At 62.7% G+C, this 18836-nt stretch overlaps 2 protein-coding genes across 8 annotated transcripts in view; both read left to right on the top strand.

Annotated features, from left to right (window-relative positions):
- Positions 1–363: 363 nt before the first annotated feature.
- Positions 364–2961, top strand: SUOX (sulfite oxidase). The gene is made up of 4 exons (XM_075133554.1): positions 364–512; positions 693–738; positions 816–963; positions 1430–2961. Exons 2-4 carry the CDS (start codon positions 704–706, stop codon positions 2858–2860), a joined length of 1614 nt encoding a protein of 537 aa, XP_074989655.1. The 5' UTR covers positions 364–512; positions 693–703; the 3' UTR covers positions 2861–2961.
- A 707-nt stretch (positions 2962–3668) lies between these two features.
- The window catches only part of IKZF4 (IKAROS family zinc finger 4), a 30546-nt gene continuing 15378 nt past the window's right edge, over positions 3669–18836 (top strand). For 2 of the 7 annotated variants that reach the window (XM_075133551.1, XM_075133549.1), the window contains exons 1-4: positions 3669–3879; positions 11473–11646; positions 11752–11806; positions 17529–17633. In XM_075133551.1, coding sequence (XP_074989652.1) covers positions 11767–11806; positions 17529–17633 — 145 coding nt within the window. In that variant the 5' untranslated portion in view covers positions 3669–3879; positions 11473–11646; positions 11752–11766. Of the gene's footprint in view, positions 3880–11472; positions 11647–11751; positions 11807–15669; positions 15802–15968; positions 16037–17528; positions 17634–18836 lie in introns of those variants that run through there. The other 5 variants (XM_075133547.1, XM_075133548.1, XM_075133550.1 and 2 more) reach the window with 5 other exon arrangements.

Genomic DNA, 18836 nt, shown 5'->3' with positions numbered 1-18836 from the left:
TAAAAACCAAACCAAACAACAAAAAAGGAAGGAAAAAAAAAAACAAACCAAAAACAAAACCACCTTTGTGTGCTCAGGGAGGGGTTTGGGGGGGGGGGGGGGTGAGTTGGGCACCATATTCCCCGGCTGTTGGCACCGGGCAGGAGCCGGAGCCGTCGCGGAGCGACGGCTCCGGCTCCTGCCCGGTGCCAACAGCCGGTGTTGAGGCCCCAGCCCTGCCCCGATAACGCTTATCGGTGCGGCCAGCTGGGCGGAGGCCCTCGGTTGTTGCCACCGCCCGCCCGCAACGGGACAGCCCCCGGCTAAGCACGGGGTACTGGCCCTTTAAATCTGGCTGGCGTTGCCCCTTTAAATCCCGCCTCTGCGGGTTTAAGCCACGCCCACGTGGCTCATCTGGAGCAGGGAGGGGGCGGGACCCACGGGTTCGGCCCCTCTTGAGGCCACGCCCATCGCCCCCTCTCTTAAAGAGGCAGAGACGGGTGGGAGGTCGCGTTACCGGAGACGGAACGCAGGTGCGCGGCGGGGCGGACCGGGACCGGGGGGGGTGGGGGGGGCACCGGAGCGAGGGGACGGGGAGGAGCGGGGATGCCCCACGCAGGTCTCTGGTGTCCGCTTCCCCCGGGGCCGTGGGGGCTTCCCCCGGTAACGGTTCCCGGTAACGGTGCCCGCTGCAGCCGCTCTCTCCCGCCCAGGTACCGCCGCGATGTTGCTGCTCCTCCGAGCCGTCGTCGGGCGCAGGTAGGAGCCGCCCCGTCGGGGCTCCCCGCGGACCCCGGTGCCGCCCCGGGCCGGTCCCAGCTCCGCTCTCCCCGCAGGCTCCCGCCGCTGCCGCTGCCCCGCCGCAGCTGCTCCCGGTCCCCCCCCGGCAGCCTGGCCGCGGGGGGACGCCGGGGGGCGACCCCGGTGCTGGCGGCGTTGCTGGGCCTCGGAGCCGTCCTGGCCTACGGAGAGCGGCGGCGGCGGGTGAGCGGGGGGGGCGGCACCGGGGGAGGGAGCAGCACTGGGACGGGGGGGGACTCGGCCCCGGGGGGGTGCTGAGTACGGGGGGGGGCGGGCAGCACCGGGATGCCCTGATCGGCCGGGGGGGCGGCCACCCCTGGGCCTTTCTGTCGGACGGGGGCACCGGGGGGTGCTGAGTCCCGGAGGCGGCGGCACCGGGGGGGGTGGATCCCGGGGGAGGCGGCACCAGAGGGGGCTGGATCCCGGGGGGGGCGGCACCGGGATGCCGGGTCCTCTGGGACGCCCCCCTCCAGCCCTCCTCTGCGATGGGGACACTGGGGTCCAGCTGGGGGGGGCAGTGGGTGCCACGTCCCCCCCCCCTCCGTGGGTCACCGCACCCGGGTGCTGGTTTTGGGGGAAGACCCCGGGGTCCTGGTGGGGGGAGGAAGGGGGTGCAGCGTTCCCTGCTGACGGGGCTGGGGTCCCCCAGGGCGCCCAGGCGGCCCAGGCCACCCCTGCCCCCCCGTACCCCCTGTACACGCGGGAGGAGGTGGGGCGGCACCGCTCCCCCCGCGACCGTGTCTGGGTGACCCACGGCACCGAGGTCTTCGACGTCACCGACTTCGTGGAGCTGCACCCCGGGGGGGCCGACAAGGTGCTGCTGGCGGCCGGGGGGGCCCTGGAGCCCTTCTGGGCCCTCTACGCCGTCCACAACCAGCCCCACGTCCTGGAGCTGCTGCGGGAGTACAAGGTGGGGGAGCTGGGCCCCGAGGAGGCGCCGCCGGCCCCCGATGCCACCCAGGACCCCTTCGCCGGGGACCCCCCCCGGCACCCCGGGCTGCGCGTCAACAGCCAGAAGCCGTTCAACGCGGAGCCGCCGGCGGAGCTGCTGGCCGAGCGCTTCCTGACGCCCAACGAGCTCTTCTTCACCCGCAACCACTTGCCGGTGCCGGCGGTGGACCCCGGCTCCTACCGGCTGCGGGTGGAGGGGCCAGGGGGGCGGTCGCTCTCGCTGTCGCTGGCCGAGCTGCGCAGCCGCTTCCCCAAGCACGAGGTGACGGCCACGCTGCAGTGCGCCGGCAACCGCCGGGCCGAGATGAGCCGCGTCCGCCCCGTCAAGGGGCTGGAGTGGGACATCGGGGCCATCAGCACGGCTCGCTGGGGCGGCGCGCGGCTGCGCGACGTCCTGCTGCACGCCGGCTTCGCGGAGGAGCGGGAGGGCGAGTGGCACGTCTGCTTCGAGGGGCTGGACACCGACGCCGGGGGGGCTCCCTACGGCGCTTCCATCCCCTACGGCCGCGCCGTCAGCCCGGCCGCCGACGTGCTGCTGGCCTACGAGATGAACGGCGAGGAGCTGCCGCGCGACCACGGCTTCCCCCTGCGCGTGGTGGTGCCCGGCGTGGTGGGCGCCCGCAGCGTCAAGTGGCTGCGGCGCGTGGCCGTCAGCCCGGCCGAGAGCCCCAGCCACTGGCAGCAGAACGACTACAAGGGCTTCTCCCCCTGCGTGGACTGGGACACGGTGGACTACTCGGCGGCGCCCGCCATCCAGGAGCTGCCGGTGCAGTCGGCCATCACCCACCCGCGCCCCGGGGCGGCGGTGCCGGCGGGGGAGCTGACGGTGAAGGGCTACGCCTGGAGCGGGGGCGGGCGGGAGGTGGTGCGGGTGGACGTCTCGCTGGACGGCGGCCGGACCTGGCGAGTGGCGCGGCTGGCGGGCGAGCGGCCAGCGCCGGGACGCGCCTGGGCCTGGGCGCTGTGGGAGCTGGAGGCGCCGGTGACGGCGGGGGCCGAGCTGGAGATCGTCTGCAAGGCGGTGGACCGCGGCTACAACGTGCAGCCCGACACCGTGGCGCCCATCTGGAACCTACGCGGGGTCCTCAGCAACGCCTGGCACCGCGTCCGCGTCACCGTCAGCCGCTGACCGTCCCGGCAACTTTCCCTGCTGTTCCGCGGCGGCTCAAAGGGCGCCGCTTTTTACAGCCCCCGACGTGTGAAAGTGGCTCCATAAAGATTGCGCAGTTTTATGGTCTCGGCGGTTTCCTGGGGCAGTGCCACGGGGGCGGGGGCGGGGGGGGGACGGGATGGGATGAGCGGCCCTGGGGGACCCCCACAGCCCCCCCACAGCGCCCCCACAGCCCCCCGGCCCTGCAGAACGGCTGCCCCTCTGCCGTGGGACCCCTCTGTCCCCAGGTAACCCTGGGACCCTATGGGACCCTATGGGACCCTATGGGGACCCTGTGACCCTACATAACCCTGGACCCTATAGGACCCCTTGACCCTATACAACCCCTGGCCCTATGGGATTCATGCCGTGACCCTACAGCCCCCCAGGACCCCCCGGGACCCCCCGGCCTCCCTGTGGGACCCCCCGCCCCTGCACGGCCCCCGCCCCCCTCCTGACCCCGCGGCCTCCCTGCCCCGAGGGGACCCCCCGGCCCGTCCCCCGCTACTGGTCCCCTCGGGGGGGTCCCGCTGAGCCCGGGGTCCCGGTACCTCTCGGTGCGTCGCCGCTCCCGCCTGTGAGCCCGTCCCCGCCGAATCCGTTATCGATTATCGGTTATCGATTACCGGCTATCGGCTATCGATTACCGTCCCCGCACAAGCCCCCCGCGTCCATCGATGCCCTCGGCGCTCCGCTGCCCGCCCCTGGGCAGCCGGCGGCCGCTCGATGCGCCGGCGCTCGGCTGAGCCCCCCGTGCCGGCCCATGGCAGCCGCGGCGCCCCCCTCCCGGCGGCTCGAGGGCGTCGGCGCTCGGCTGCGCGGCCTGGCTGCGCGCGGGGGCCGGAAGTGGCTCGGGGCGGGCGGGGGGGCCCGGGCCCTCCTCAGGTGAAGCCGCCGCCGATGGAGCCGCCGCCGCCGCCGAGCCCCTGAGCCCCCCCGCCGCTCCCCCACGCCCCGCGGCCGGGCCGGGCCGGGGGGGCCCTCCCCGAGCCCCGCGGGTGAGAGGCGGGCGCTGCCGGGGGGCCGGGCGGGGTGGGGGGCAGCTGGGCCGGGGCGGGGGGGGGCGGTTGGGGGCCCCGGGGGGGGGGAGCGGGGTGTGGCCAGGCCGGGGGGGGCTGTCGGGGGTGGGGGGCGATGGGGGCAGTTGGGGCGGTGGGTCGGGCGGGGGGGGCTGGGCTGGGGGGTTCGCCGTGGGGTGAGGGCTGCGGGAGCTGCCCTGGGGGTGGGGGGGGGTCTCTGCGGCGGGGGCTGGCTTGAGGGGGGGTCGCGAGCTCCTGGCTGGGGGTGTCCGTCTCCTGCGGGCTCGTGTCTCGGGGGGGTGTCACGGTTTTGAGTGGGGTCTGTACCTGGGGGGGGCAGGGGCAGGAGGTGTTTCGGGGAGGTGTGAGGTCCCCACGGAGGTGGGGGGGCTGCTGTGGCGGCGGGTGCCAGGGGCTGCACCCCGGGGTGGCCCCGAAATCTTCCCCGAGCCCCTTTCCCCAGGACGGTTGGGGGGGCCGTGGGTGAGGGGGGGGTGTCCCTCCTCGCAGGGGTGCAGCCCCGAATCGTGGCCGCCCCGGAGGGCGCGGGGGCTGGAGGCGCCTCGCCTCCCTCGCTGGGACCCGGCCGCGGTGGTGCCCGCCGGCGGGGAAGGGGACGCGGGGGACCCCACCTCGGCGCTGGAGCAGCGCGGTCGATGAAATGACATTTCTAGGAAACAATGGGCTTCGCCGGAGGGACGGCGTTCGGGGCGGCCCCGGGCGCGGGGGGCAGCGGGGAGCCCCACGAAGTCCTCGTGCTTTTTTCTGCGTCCCCGTTCTGTGGAGGGATCCGTCCGTCTGTGTTCGGGATCGCTTCCCTGCGCTTCCCTCCCTGCTCCGCGTCTGTTCTCTGGAGCGTCAGGTTTGGCGCGAGGGGGGTTCTGGAGGACGTTTCTTCGGGGTTTTAGGGTGAGCCTCCTCCGAGCGCTTTTGCTCCTCTGCGGGGTCAGGGGTGCGGCGGGCACGGCTTCCCGGGTGAAGCTGTCGGTTTTCCCAACCAGCCTGTAAACGCCGGAGCCTCCTCTTTGCTTGTGCGAGCGGACGCTCGGATGTGGGGGTTCACCCCCCGTTTTCCTGTTGCCCAGCCGCTGTTCCCCAGTGCTCCCCGTTACCGATTCCGCAGCAGCTCTGGGGACCGTCCCTGGGCAGGAGGGGCTGCGCCGTTCTCCCCCCGCCCGTGCCGGGGGGACACCGGGACGGGCAGCGCGTGGCTCTGGCAGCTCCACGGAGCCTGCGGGGAGGAGCAGAGAGCAGGAACGAGTTCCCTGAAGCCCGGAGCCGGCGTCCCGGCTGCTGCCTGACTCCGTTCCCGTTGAACCCCTCCTGCGGTGCCAACCACCAACTGGTTTTGCTGGCAGAGAGCAAGAGCGCGTCTGTTGTCAGTCCCAAAGCGGGGCTTCGCGCCGGTGCCCTGCCCTGGCACCCGGTGCCTCGCGGGGATCGCGGGAGGGGGACCCACAGACCCCGGGGGGGCACGGGAAGAGGCAGCGGTGGCTCTGGGGAAGCTCTTGGGCCAACGCTGCCGCTGGCAGCCCGGCTGCAAATTTGTTCTCCGCTCGTGGGTGCTCCGTGTGGAGCCTCGGCACGTGGGACCCGTGCTGCGAGAACCGGGGGGTCTTCCTCGGGCGCTGACGCTTTGGACAGGCAGCGTCCCCGCGCTTTGCGGCTGGCGAGGCCGGTGTCTGCGGGGCGAGGGCGGCGTTGTCCAGGAGGAGCCGGCAGGTGCCTTCCCGCTGCGTGTTGGGGTCCCGGTACAGACAAAACAGGCAGCGGCTGCGTCTGGCGGGTCTGCGCCGTGTCCTGCGGCGCGGCCGGGGCGAGCGGTGGCAGAGCCGGGATAACGGTTTTTGGCCTCATCTTGGCTTTCGCTTCCAAGGACTCCTGAGAGGCCGCAATGAGCCGGCGTGAGGGCTGTGGAGCCCTTGCGAAGGTGCCGGTGTTGGGAGGAGCCGGGGAGCCGACGCGGCCCCGGAGCGCCGATCCTGTTTGCGCAGCAGCGGCTTGTGCTCCCGAGGGGAATTGCGGGAACCGCGGGGGCTGACGTGGTCTCTGCGCCCGAGGACGGAGCGGGGTTATCCGAGGGCAGCGGACGCAGGACGGGCGCGAGGAGGGAGCATCCAGCAGAGGATTAATTATTCTCCGCTCTCGGTGGATCAGTTCCATTTAAAACACGCGTGAGCGTCGTTAGCAAAGTTGGGCTGCAGACGATAACGCTGGAAGTGCAGCACGGCTTCGCTTCCTAGAGGCCAGAGTCTCTTTCCTCTGGTCCGTATCTGTCCGTCCGACCAAGAAAGCGCTGAAGAAGGAACTTCTCTTTCCTCCCTTCGCTGCCAGGGCGGTCTCCTGAAACGTCTTTTCATCTTTTGTAGGCTCGGCGTCGTTGCTCACGGTTATTATTTATTCGTATTGTGGTGATGCCCAGAGGGCACAACACGGGTTTAGACGCTGAACAAAGACACGGTAAAAGACGGCCCTCGGTTTGCTTTGAATTAAAACTTTGTTGAAGTCGCTGAATCTCGGGAGCGTGTTTAAGACGAGGAATTTGACATTTTTCACTGCGTCCTTTTTCCATCGGTAGGCTTTTAAACAAAATTACATCCATGAGCGGGCAAGGCTCGTGTCCTGCCGTGTTAGCGTTAGGAGCAGTTCCAGCTGGGAGGAGCTTCTCCGGGCGGTGAATATTAGTGAAAAACAGCATTCCCGCTTCCATGGGGGACAGCGCCCGCTGGCTCAGCTGCCCGCTGCTGGACCTCGCTCCGATCGCCGATCCGGGGTCTGGATCCGGATCCTCGGGGGGGCTTCTCTCCCTCTTCCCCGGTTTTATCAAGCACTGACTTTAGTTATAAAAAAGGACGGAAATTGCAGCCGTGATTGCTCAGTTCTTGGGTTAAGGCAGCTGAAACGTGGGTGTTCTCTAGGAGATGGTCTCTGGTGGGGTCGCAGGATGATCTCAGACCCCTCCTCGGGGTTCAGGGCTCCGCTGCGAGGCCGGGCTCCTGCGGGCGGATGCAGCGTCAGCTCTGCTGGGGTGACAACCCCCAGCGCGAGTGGTTAGGAGCGGGGTGTCGGACGTTTTTCTGCCCGTCCCTAAAGCAGTAACCCAAGAACGTTCCTGCTGCCTCTCTCCCGCGGCGTCGCTTCGCTCCAGCGTAGCCTTGATTCTAAATGTCGGAGGAGACGCAGGGTCTGTCCCCAGCTCCGCAGTGAGGAGCTGTCAGCTGCCCTCCTCCAGCCGCAGCGTTGCGTTAAATCATGTTTTTTTAGCAATGACACTTCATCTTATTTAATAATATATTTCAAAATATGGAAACAATGGGAACTATTGTTTAATGCATAAAACATGTCACAGCGCTTTAATTTTCGCTTTTGAAAGGTGGCTCCTTTCACTTCTGCCTCTGTTGAACCGCTTGAGCTGGGGTCTTCCCCGGCCCCGCCGGTGCCAGCTGCCGTAGAGCACTGGCACGTGCGCGGCAGAGCTGCTTCCTCGGCGTTTAAATCGGGGACGCTCGCGGGATGGGGGCTCTCCGTGAAAGCGAGCCTTTTCCCTGCGCTTTGAAACCTTTTGGGGCGTTTCCAATGACACAAACTTTGGGTTTTTTTGAGCAGCCGGTTGGTTCAGCGAGCCTCTATTTGCAGCAAAGGTGGAAAAAAAGTCCTGATGCTGGAAAATAAACGGCAGCTAATGGAAACAATGGTTTGGGAAAAAGAAACTGCGGGGACCTTTACAGCGCTTACTAATTCTTACCCCGACAGGAGGCTTGAAGATGTTCGCCCCGAGCGTCTCTCCCCGGCACGCGCCGCTTCTCTTCTCGCCGCGGGCTCGCTGCGTCTGGCGACGCCGGTCTCGCCAGCGCCGAGCCGAGCTGTCCTGCGGCAGGTCAGCGGGGAGCTGGGAGCCGAACCTCGGCGCAGGGAGAGGTGCGGTGGTGCCCGGGAGGCGTTCGGGGCAGCAGAAGCCGAGGAAGGCTGGGACCTGGGCGTCTTCCCGGCACCTCTCGGGAAGCAATCCCTGCCTGCAAGCCACGCAGCCGGACCAGCAGAGAAACGGGTCAGACCGAAGGGTTTTGATGTTTCTGGCCGGTTTCTGTGCGAGTCTGGCGGGAGCTGTGCCTTCACCCTCTGTAGGGGCTGAGGTAGTCGTCTTAAAAATGATCTGGCAGATACCTCGGTGTAATTGGGCTGGGGTGTCGTGTCCGGCCGTCGTGGTGTCTGGAGAAGGGTTTCGCTGCTGGTGCCGAGCATTCGGAATTGTATTGAGGTACAACCAGAAGCACCGGGGAGGAATTAAGAGAAATAGGAGAAAATAGGGAAGAAAATAGGCTGGCTTTCCTAACGACTGCAAGGCTAATGGGGGTTCAAAGGGGCTCCAAGGGCAGCTGATGGGAGCCCCGTGTTGGAGCGTGCGCAGGAGCAGCCTGCGGGCTGGGCCGGGTGGGATCTAAGAGACTTTTCCCGTCTCTGGGATATTTCTGCTGTCCCAGGATTAAGCAAAGGCCCAGCCCCTCTCCCGGTGCAGGGGGGCACCAGGCCGGGCCTTCTTCAGAAGCCTGTTGTTATTAGTGCAAAGGACGTTCACAAATTGCATCATGCTGAGCTGGAGGTTTTTTAAATTGGGCTAGTTCTGAGGGCTTTTTTTTTTTTCCTTGAGCGTTGCCACTTGGGGAAAAGTCCTTATTTCAGAGGGGAGGAGAGCGTCGAGCAGCGCTGAAGGCACTCTGCTCTAATTTTAGTGAGCTTCTGTCTCCGATTCCCAAGTCGATGATCACACCTGGAAGCTGGGAAGAAAGTCCGGAGACGGAGACGTGCTCCGTGGAGGTTTGTCCCCGGTCCGAGTCCTCGCCGCGCTGTCTGACCCAGCGGACGAGCGCCGTGCTTCGGCTGGGGCTCTGCTCCGAGGGGGATCGGTGAGGGGTTGCCCTTCCTCATGGAGGTGGAGGGCGGCTGGTAGTGGTGCTGAGGGGGAGCTCGGAGGCGGCCGGCGTCGCTCCCTGTCGCGCCGGCACTGAGCGGGGACGAGCCGAAGCCGCGTCCTTGGAAGAGCCCCTTTCTCCCGGGAATGTGTTTTCACCCAGGCTGTGACGTGGGGTTTTGTCAGTCCGGCTGCGCAGCCTTTTTGCGGTGCTTTTCAGAATCAAAAGGACTCTGGGAGCAAACGACACGCAGAACCATTTTCTAGCCGAAGGTTAATTACGGGCCGTCGTTACTGCCGAGCTATAGGTTCCTGCGAGCCAGGTGCTTTTTTTTAATTTCCAATTTTTTAAATGGCAATTCCTGCTTGCGAGGCCTTACACTCAGCCAAAATTAAGGAAAATAACCGCCGACACGTGGCTCGGGTCTCCTGAAATGCTCTCAATGTTTTTCTCTGGGTCCTCTTTTAAAATACAAAGGAGCGAGGAATCAATCTCTCTTATTGCACATCATCCCGTTAATGTTAATGAGACCGCGTGCATGAGTAGGAAGTAGGAGCTACAGAACTGGCTTCTCAACTCAGTTGTATTTGGCTGATTATTAGCTGATTACTTTGAGGGAAATTAATTTCTGGTTCTCACTCCTCGCTGTCTGCTGCCTGTGGTTTAGGGGGACGCTGGGGTCCTGCTTGTCCCTGGCCTCAGCCACCAGCCCGGGTGTGCCGGGTCCCTGGGACGGGTTTGGGAGGGGGCGATGCCGGCAGCTTTCCATGCGTGTGTTCACCCGCGGTGCCTGTTGGACGCTTGGAGCTTGGTCTTTCTTTTTTTAAATTGCATATTTTCAAGGGCCTTCTGCAGAGTACAGGAGAGAAAGGGCTTTCTAAATAAAATTGATTTTTATTAGCGCGTTGCCGTGCCCTTTGTGCAAAGCGGACAGATCTCCGAGTGGCTGTGCGTAACACAGAAAAGCAAAATTACGGGTTCAACAAAAATAAAGCTGCAGGATGCATTTTAAACCACAGTTCCTGTGCAACCCGGCGCTTGAGAGAGAGATTTCAACCTAAATTAGTTTCATCTCGTGAAGTTAACGGCCCCCGTGGGCTGCGAAGGGGAACTCTGAAGTGCTCGGCTTTTCCTTCGCTGCCCGGGCTGGGAGACTGCCGGCAGGGCAGGGGTACGGCCCGGGACGTCCTCCTCCGTCTCGGTGGCACGGATGGCAGGGAGGGGAATAGCGCGGTGTTACGGCACTACCCCGTGTGCTTCCTTATTCTGTGCAGCCCCTATAACTAATTTAAATTCACACGGTGCCTGTGGCAGCCCGGGGCACGAGGCACCTTTTACTTGTGGGTTTGGAGCAGGTCTGGGGGTCTGCATCCCGCTGCCGGTGCCCTGGGTACCGGAATTGGAGGGGGGTCCTCGCCTCGCCGGCCTGTCACCAAACCGCGCGGCGACGGCTGGCAGAACACCCTGGTGGGACCTGCCGCAGGGTATCGCTGGGCTGGACTGGGTGTAAACTGGTGCCCAGCTGGTGAAAGCCTCCCCAGAACCAGCGAGCCCCTGTGTGAGGTCTGCAGTTAAGTGGAGCACGGTGAGAGCGTTTCTTCTTCATTAACATCAAGCAATTAGTCGGGTCGGATGGGGTAATAAGCCCGGCCGAGTGTGCCTTGTCCGCGTGTGTACTTATCTCGAGTGGTGCGTTGCCGGGAGCAAGGCTTGTACAACTTGCTTCCTTCAAGCCGCGGTTATTGTTAAAAACCTGCTTTTAAAAGGGGCAGCGGCAGACGGGAGCGACCGATTTCTTTCCGCTCCGAAAAGGTACCGCGGTCCCCTAGGAAGCCTCGCCGTCTGCGGCGAGTCGGCTGCTCGAGAAACGGAGGGGGATGAACAGCGTTGCTGCTGCGTGTGTGTGCTCGCGCTCTGCAAATCACGTTGATTTTCCTTTTCGAGGAGACGATTCATCTCCACAAATTATCTCTTTTTTTAATTGTTCTCTGCAGCGAACGCTCTGTTTCCGACCCTATCAACTGCCAATTAGAGCCAGCTCTAAACAGCAAAACTCCTGTTTCTAAAACTGGGCTCATTTTGTTTCTTAAACAGCCAGAGTAATTGACAAATAAAAGCCATTTGAATGTATAAAATGTTCATTATCTCCGTGGGGTGCCGAGCAGCAAGATGTGAGGCAGATTTCCCTTTTATTTTGGTGTGGTCGCTGGAATGGCTGTTGTGAGGCCGCTCGGCAGAGCGTGGTGCACCAGTGTTCGGTCTCGTTGCCCAAAACCCCGACTCTTTTCATTGATAAAATGAAGCCGAGTGCTTTGGCTACGCGCATCCAGCGCTGGAGACTTCATCTCCCCGCTGCCACGCCGGGCGCGAGCGCGTCGGTTCCCAGCCGCGGCCCCTCGCCGCAGTGGGAGAAGCGACTTGCGGGCCCACCTCGCTGCCCGGGGCTGTGGCTGTCCGTCCGTCTGCACCGGTGACTCTCCAGCTCTCGGCTGTCCCGGGGAGCTGGCAGCTGCTTTTTTCCCCTCTCTGCCCGCTCCAAGTCTCGCAGGTTTGGCTTTAAAAGCTAACCGCTTTTAAACGTGCACGCTGCAGAGCTGCGGTGGTGGTGGTCTGCGCGCGGGGGGATGAAACCCTCCGTGTTTACCGTGGCGTTCGTCCGCAGCTTGGCTGCCGGGACCACCGCTTGCTGCTGGCGTCGGCCTTCGCTTTCCAGGAGGAGTGCCTGGAAAGCACCGCTCGGATGGGGAGGATCGGTGTAGCCCACTGGGGTTGATGGTGAAGTCGGTGTTGACGGTGTTAAGCCCCGGGCTGCAAAGCAGCGTTAAAGGAACTTGGGGTGAGTAATTCGTCTGCTCTGGGAAGCTGTTGGGCGGTTTCACTGGAGGAGAGTCTGAGCAGCTTCTGGAGGCTAACTCTGACCGAGCTCTGCTTTCTCTTTCAGCAAAGTACCTTAAAGATGGATATAGAAGACTGTAATGGACGATCTTACATATCTGGTATGTCTGATCTTGATTTTTGCCAGCTATTTCGGGTTGCTAATGTTTTAAGGTGCTCAGTCTCGTCCTGTGCCCGAGGCTGTGCTGCTATCACAGATTGAGCGTTGAGGAACAGTATGCAGAACATCAGCGTGTTTCGTTAAGTATCTGAGGAGCGTTAAAGCCCGTGGCATGATAAACGGCTAATTTAAAAAACGGTACCTAGGCTGAGCCTTGGAAGTTTACGCCGAAGTTTATGCGCTTCTGTCTTCACCTGCTGATCTGGTGGGCGGCTGCCGGCCCGCCAGCGCTAGGTGAAATTTCAATCCTTGCTGCAAGCTGAAAGGAAAAGCTATTTCCAGCGATGGCTGCGCAGTCCCAGAGCCGAGAGGTCCCGGGCAGGTTGGTCGTTCCTTCGGGGCTCCTGGCTGCGCTCACAAAACGGGCGGTGGAGTCCCGCTCTCCGGGATGCCGAACCCGCGACTGGAAGCAGCGCGATATTTAAGACCCCCGCAGGTGGTCTCAGCCACGCGCCTTGCCAAGTCCAGCGCTATTGTTTATCGGTGTGCGTTAAGATTAAACGCAGGCTGAGTTCCAGACGTAAAGCCGTGAAATGTCCGTGGGGAGAGGGGAAGGCGGCACGGGGCTGGCCTAGGTCAGGGTGCTGGAAGCTGCCGGCGTGCCGGACCGCTCCGTAACCGGCAGGGCTGCACGGACCGGAGCTGCCGTGCTGGGGGTCGCAGTCCCAGTGACCGTCTCCAGAGGGGATCCCGGGGGGATTTAGATTATCTGGTCGCCTGCAGAAACCTGGCTCGCAGCCAGCACGGGCTGTAAGTGAAAGCTGGTTTGGTGGGATTTGTTCTTATCTCTGGGGGACTGGTGTTTGCAGTGAGAAAACACCTCAGTTTGTCCGTCTTTGCTCGGGAGAAGAGGGGGATTAGAGCAAGACCTGAGGTAGATTTACAAGTGGCAAAGCCAGAAGAAACTCTGCGATTACCTAACCCGGCCCCAGCGACACGAGAGGGAGGAGGACGCCTCTGCGCGAGCCCTGCGAGCTGGAGGAGCTGGGGGGTGCCGGGGATGAATGGCTCAGCGGGGGTGAAGGTCAGAAGTTGAAGTGCACTGGAAGGGAGAGAGGACCCCGGCTGTTCTAACGAGCGGTTGCGGTGGCCGGGACTTGGTGCATTGACAAAGCCGCGCGGGGGACCTTGCACAACGCCCCTTCGCATAAATCACGTTATATCCTGCCCGTTCTAACAAAGTTCATCCTCGGAGTTATTGTGTGCTCCTTCTTTCTATGAAGATTTCCTCCGATCCCCGGAGGACCCCTGCTCGGGTTAGACGCTTGGCTCTTCTCAAGGCGCTCGCTGCAGTTTGCTGCTCGGGTTTTGGTTACCAGGATGTCTCCGTTAAATAACAAAATGCTTCCCCGAAGCTGGCCGTCGCGTTGTGCCAGGGCGGCTGCCTGCTGAACGCGGCTGCTTTCTCAGCTTCGCTCGGCTTTCCGCTGAGCAGAACCGCGTCCGCCCGGCGCTCGCCGCCGTCCTCCAGCGGAGTTTGCAGGGAAGGGGGACGGTTAAGGGACGGGAGAAGGGAAGAGCAGCCGCACAGGAGCTCTGCGGGGCTGTCCCGGCCAGGGTGGGCTTTCTTTTTTGAGTTCCCCGGTACTTGGGGAGCGAAGCCTGCGCTGCCCAGCCTGTCTGCCTGGCCTGGGGGTCAGGGCAGGCCTAACGAAGATCAGCTAATCGTTAGGGTCAGGGTCAAGGCCTGCCAATTAGCCGCTTCAGGTCGCTGAGCTGCTGTGGATCTGAAATGACTAGAGGAAACAAACAGCAGAGCTCTCGAAACTGGTTTCTGTGAAATATGTTTAATTAAACGAACTCTTAAAAAAGAAAAAGTTCATGTTTGTCAGACAGCAAGGTAACCGAAAGCCCGGAAACTCTTCATGAACGTGAAATACTTTTTGTCCTTTGAATTCTTCACAGGAAAATAAGTCAGTTTTGAAACAGCTCTGGTAGAGACAGAGCCGTTACCGCAGAGGGGGTAGGAACAAGGTGGAGGCGGGCAAGAGACCTCTCCGTGCTGCACCCCGGTTCCTCGGGGGGCACCTGCTCGGGCTGTAAGTCCTTCTGTAGACGCTTAACCCAAAAAAAGGGCGTTTGGATCGTGCAGATAACGGCTTTGCTGCTCTCCTGCCTGCTGGGCGGCATCGCCATTTCGCAGGTGGCGAGAAGGGCTGAGCACCTTGGTCTGTGCGAGCCGGCGCGGCCCCGTGCAGGAGAAGGCACCAGAGCAGCCTCTTGTCAGCCTCCCCATCCCGGACCGAGGACGCCCCGCGCGGGCAGGGTGGGGTCAGGTCCCTGGCCCGCCGTGGTTTCGCGGCGGGGTCCTGCCCTCCCTCGCTCCAGGCCTCTCCCTGGCGTGGCCGAGCCCCCTCGGAGGTCTGCCGCCGCTCCGCTGCCCGTGTGTGTGCATGTCAGAGGCTGGTGGAAGACGGGGGACGTTTTCAGGCCGCCCCCCGTGCTCTGCTCCCCAAAACAGCCCAAGTCCCCTCCATTTTACCCTCTTTTATTTGGGTGCCGGGCCCCTGAGAACAGGGTTAAACGCTGTCAGCTCCTTGGATATCTGGGCTACAGACAGACGAACCGTCTCTTGCGTGACGTTCAGGTTTCCATTTGTTTTTTTAGAGCAAATGAAATGTGACCCAATATTTCCTGAAATCTCAAGTCTGAAAAGTTATCAGAGAGGGAAATTGCTGAGAGACCGTCGAAACCAGGCGCTGGTTGCTCCCAGGGGTGGGATAGTGCTTCAGCTCTCGCTGTCGGCGGCGGGCAGCCTGCCCACCTTCCCGGGGCTCCGAGCCGCTCGCAGGAGCCGTTATCGGGGGTCCCAGTGTCGGCCCCGCTGCTGCATGGAGGGAAAAACCCCGTCCCCCGTGTGGGGGTGATTTCAGAGCGGGGGTCCTGGCTGAGGTCCGTGCGGCTCTGCGTGGGTTCGACACCGATCCCTCCCAGGGGAGAAGAGGCTCTTGGCAGTGCGAAGGTTCGCGCTGGCCTGACCCCTGTTTCGGGGAGGGCTGGGCGCCAAGGATCAGCTCGGTTATCCCTTGGTGCTTCCAGGCAGAAGGAGATTGGGGATCCTTTGGGATTAGAAGGATCCTTTGGGATCTGGAGGATGAAGCTAGCTGGCCAAGGAGCTGAACTTTGAGCCGAAAACGGGATGCCGTGCCCTGCCTTTATGCTTGAAGGGACCGAGGAGAAATTAAGTTGCTTTTTTTTTTTCCTCCTTAATGTTTAACTTAAATTCTAGTTCGGGGTTTTTAACCTTTCTCCGGTACATCAGAGATTGGCAGCCGGGAACAGATTGTAAAACAGTGCAGCGAGGTTCTTCCTGCTGTCAGCATCGCCTGGGTGCTTTGTTAGTGAGCCCTGATCTCATCTTCAGGGTTAAACCTAGGGCCAGGAGGGTCTTTTTTTGTAGGATGGGAACTGCACGCTTCGGTGTCTCCGTCCCTTATGGAAGCAGGAGGGTCGGAGCCCAGACGAGCCGTCGCTGACTGTAGGCTGACGTTGGGGACAATGCTGTTCTCCCTCCGCTCATCGGATCCTCTATTTGCCACCGATATTTCAGGTCCTGTGCCTGGTCGCTGAGCCCCTGGGCAGCCGGCTGCGTTGCGAGGGCAGAGCAGAGACCCCGCAGCATCCCCCGTCACCCGCCCGCTCCCTCCTCTCCCTCCTTAGAGCATCGCCCCGGCCGGCTCGGTGTGGCTCCGCGCTCTCCGACGGCCGCGGCTGCGTGTCCCCGCGCCGGGGAGCGGCGCAGCCCGGGTTCCCGCTCGCCGTGCTGCCTGACTGTAAAATGACGGTCGTTTCCCTCGCTTCCAGGAATCTGCTCTTCCTGGAAGGTGAGTGGCTGCGTGCGCCCTGCCAGCAACGCAGACATGCACACGCAGCCTGGGCTCCAGCGCTGTTTCCAAGGAGTTGGCTGTGATAACACTCCAGGGTATCTCCAGCAAGGTAGAATAATGCGAGTTAAACGGGAGCGGGGTGGGGAAGGATCCTGAAATAACTCGGTGCCGTCTGCGCTCGCTCTCTGTGCGCGGAGCAGAAGGGGTGCAGGGGCTGTGCTGGGCAGAGGGAGTGACTCTGGGGGGTGATTTATAGGTGTCTGAAATCCCCCGTGCTGGCAGGGAGGAGAGGGAAGGAAAGGCCTGACCCCCCCGAGATGCCCGTGGAGGCAAATATGAGCGAGGTAGGCTCAGGACACCGCTGGTGATGTACCGACACCCTTTGAAAGGGTCAGTCTGGCCCCACGCAGCGGCTGTTCGGTTTTCGGGCTGCAGGACGTGCCCCCAGCTCGCAGAGTAATGCAGCAGGGTGCTTTCCTCCACGGGGCTCGTTGTTCAGCCTTCTCGTTAACCTCTTCTGCCATGGCTGGCAGCGCACGTAGGCTTCGCGTGACTCAAACTCGCTGGCAGCAGCTTGCCAGCCTCGCCGACGTGTGGGGAGGGGAGAGGGAAGGGTCCTCAAAGTCTCTCCCACTGTGACCCCGGGAGGAAAGAAAACCCCTTTAAAATGCTGCTGCGGGCAGTTGGGGAGGGTGAGGATGCTGCTGGGGTGTCCCAGCTTGATCTCAGTCGAGCAGCGATTTAGAAGATGCTGTCTCACCGAGGGCAGTTACCATAAATGATTCCCATGCTCAGCGAGGCTGATGAGCTCAGCGTCCCAGTAGTCATCAGACAATGGGATGAACTGGGCTCGGGGAGCACCGAGAGGAGAGTTTCTCCAGATGCAAGTATTTGGAAATAACATTCCCAGCTGTGCTAAAGGCGTTCACAGAGCTTCTGCACTTTCCATCATGAAACTCCGCCGTCCCCGTCCCTGCGGCATCGCCGAGGAGCGGCCGGTGCAGGCAGCTGCCCGGCTCTCGGCTGCGCGGTGGGGAGGGCTGGCAGGGAACCGGGGGTTTTCTGCACGCTGGCAGCCGGCAGATCTCGCCGGAACAGAAACCTGCTAGCCCCTGAAGGGGAAAAAATGAGTCTAGCCTGCCGCGCAAATGCCTTGGGCTCGAGGTGATCTGGTAGGCAGCTGTATTGCTGAATTCGCTTTCCAGTCTGAATGGGCAAGGGCCTGTTTCCAGGGACTGCAAGGGTCCATCCGGGGTGGGCTCGGCTTCCCAGGGGCGTGAGTATCTCCTTGGGAATTGTCCCTTCGGCACGGGCTGTCGGGGAGGGGGACCGCGGTGCCTGGCGAAGGCACGGGCAGAGCACTGGGGCCAGCCTGGCCGGCCGAGGCACGGGTCGTTTCGGTGGGGGATTGACGCTCGCGCATGGGGGGGTGGCCTGGCACCTTTGCGCTGCAGAGCCGGCCGGAGCTCGCGCAGAGCCCTCCAGCGTGGCGTGCCGACCCCTCTCCCCTTCTGCACGCCCTCTGCAAGCCGGCGAGGAGAGCCAAGCGTGCTGCTGCCGTCGGCACGGCGCTGGCTCGGGGCTGTTGCGTCTGAGGAGGTCACAGCTGGAGGACTGTGGTCCAGAAAGCACCCAGCTCCTGCCTAATACCGCGCTGGTGCACGTGGAGAGGGTGCCGCTGGGGTAAAAGCCGTGTCCTCCAGCCCCCCGAAGGGCCCGTCAGCAGCCCCTTTCCAAGACAGAGGTGCTGGGAAGAGGGCTTGGCGGGGCGAAGCTGGTGCAAACCCACAAGCCGCGCTTCAGGCATCGCTCACTTGTGTTTCCCTCCTCCCAAAGGTAGTGGGGATTCCTCTCTGGAGAAGGAGTTCAGCTCGGCCATCGTGGGACCCACGGTGAGCACACCCAACAGCCAGCACTCCTCCCCGAGCCGCTCCCTCAGTGGTGAGTACGCCGACTTAACTGAAAAAAGCCGTGCCAAGGTCTGCCTGTTTTGTCCCCAAACCCTGCGCTCTCTCAGGCGTGACATAAATTCTGACTTCCCGCTGTGACAGATTTCTCTCTTGAGTCCGACTCTTTGTTTTCCAACCGAAGAGGATAAAACCCTGCTTTGGTCTCTGCACGGAGCAGCTCCCGGGTTACTGATCCTGGGCACTGGCTGTTGCTGAGCCCGGAGTTTTTCGAGTCGGCTGTGGCGATGCCGAGGACTCGGGGTCTTTCCTTGTGGTTGTGAATTTCACCTTGACTTTCAAGCAGCTGCATGTTCCAGACTGTTAATGATCACAGCTCTGGAGGGGCCGCAGAGCCGTTGGTCGCTTTGGAATAAGTTATTTTTTATATCTGTCTAGATAGCTGTGTGGGAAATGAGAAGCTGCTCCGCTTCCTCTCGTGTAGTAGCTGGGGCAGGCTGGAGTCTGCAGCACGCACAGCAGTTCATGTAGCACCAGAACTCTGCCTCTGCCTGCATGAGTCTGTTGGGAAGTTATTTGTGTAGCTGCGGGAGATTCGGAGAGCCCCTGGGCATGTTCGGACACACCGGGGTGATGAAACACGCCACCAGCTCCCAGCCTCCGCCTGCCCCTGTGCCGTTTCGTCCAGGCACCGGCTTTGCCCGCTCCCCCCCAAGAAATGAGCAGAAGAGGGGGAGGCAGCGTGCTCCTCGGGAAGCTCCTCTTCTGCCAGCCCTTGTCACCTCGCCGTGGCGCTCCGGAGCAGAGCGGGTGCCCCCCGAGGTCCTGCCCGGTCGTGCCTCTGCCAGAGTGCCGTCGGCAGAGTGCCGTGGCCGAGCTGGCTGGCGCCTGACAGGGAGCTGGTCCAGAGACGGTACCGGTGTGGGGAATCTCCTGTCCACAACAGGAAACTTTCCATCTCCTTCCCCGTCTACCGATGGAAGTCTTTGCTTTTTATTTAGAATGAATGAAACTGCTTTTTCAGTTATATTTAAGAACGTCCCGCAGTAAAATAGGTCCGATTTCAGAGTTGTCACAGTCTGTCCCTCGTCCTGGCACGCCGTCCGCTCCCGTTGCTCCCTGCGGTGATTGATGAGAAACGTGACGGTTCCCGTGTGCGTTGAGGAACGGCGTGGCCCTGGATGAGCTCAGCGCGGCCGGTACAGGCTTGATTTGCAGAGGCGCTCTTTACACCGCA

The sequence above is a fragment of the Calonectris borealis genome, chromosome 30 (assembly GCF_964195595.1).
Source record: "Calonectris borealis chromosome 30, bCalBor7.hap1.2, whole genome shotgun sequence".
Classification (NCBI taxonomy): Eukaryota; Metazoa; Chordata; class Aves; order Procellariiformes; family Procellariidae; genus Calonectris; species Calonectris borealis.
The sequence above is the reverse complement of the archived record's forward strand: the minus strand, read 5'-3'. Positions and strand labels throughout refer to the sequence as shown.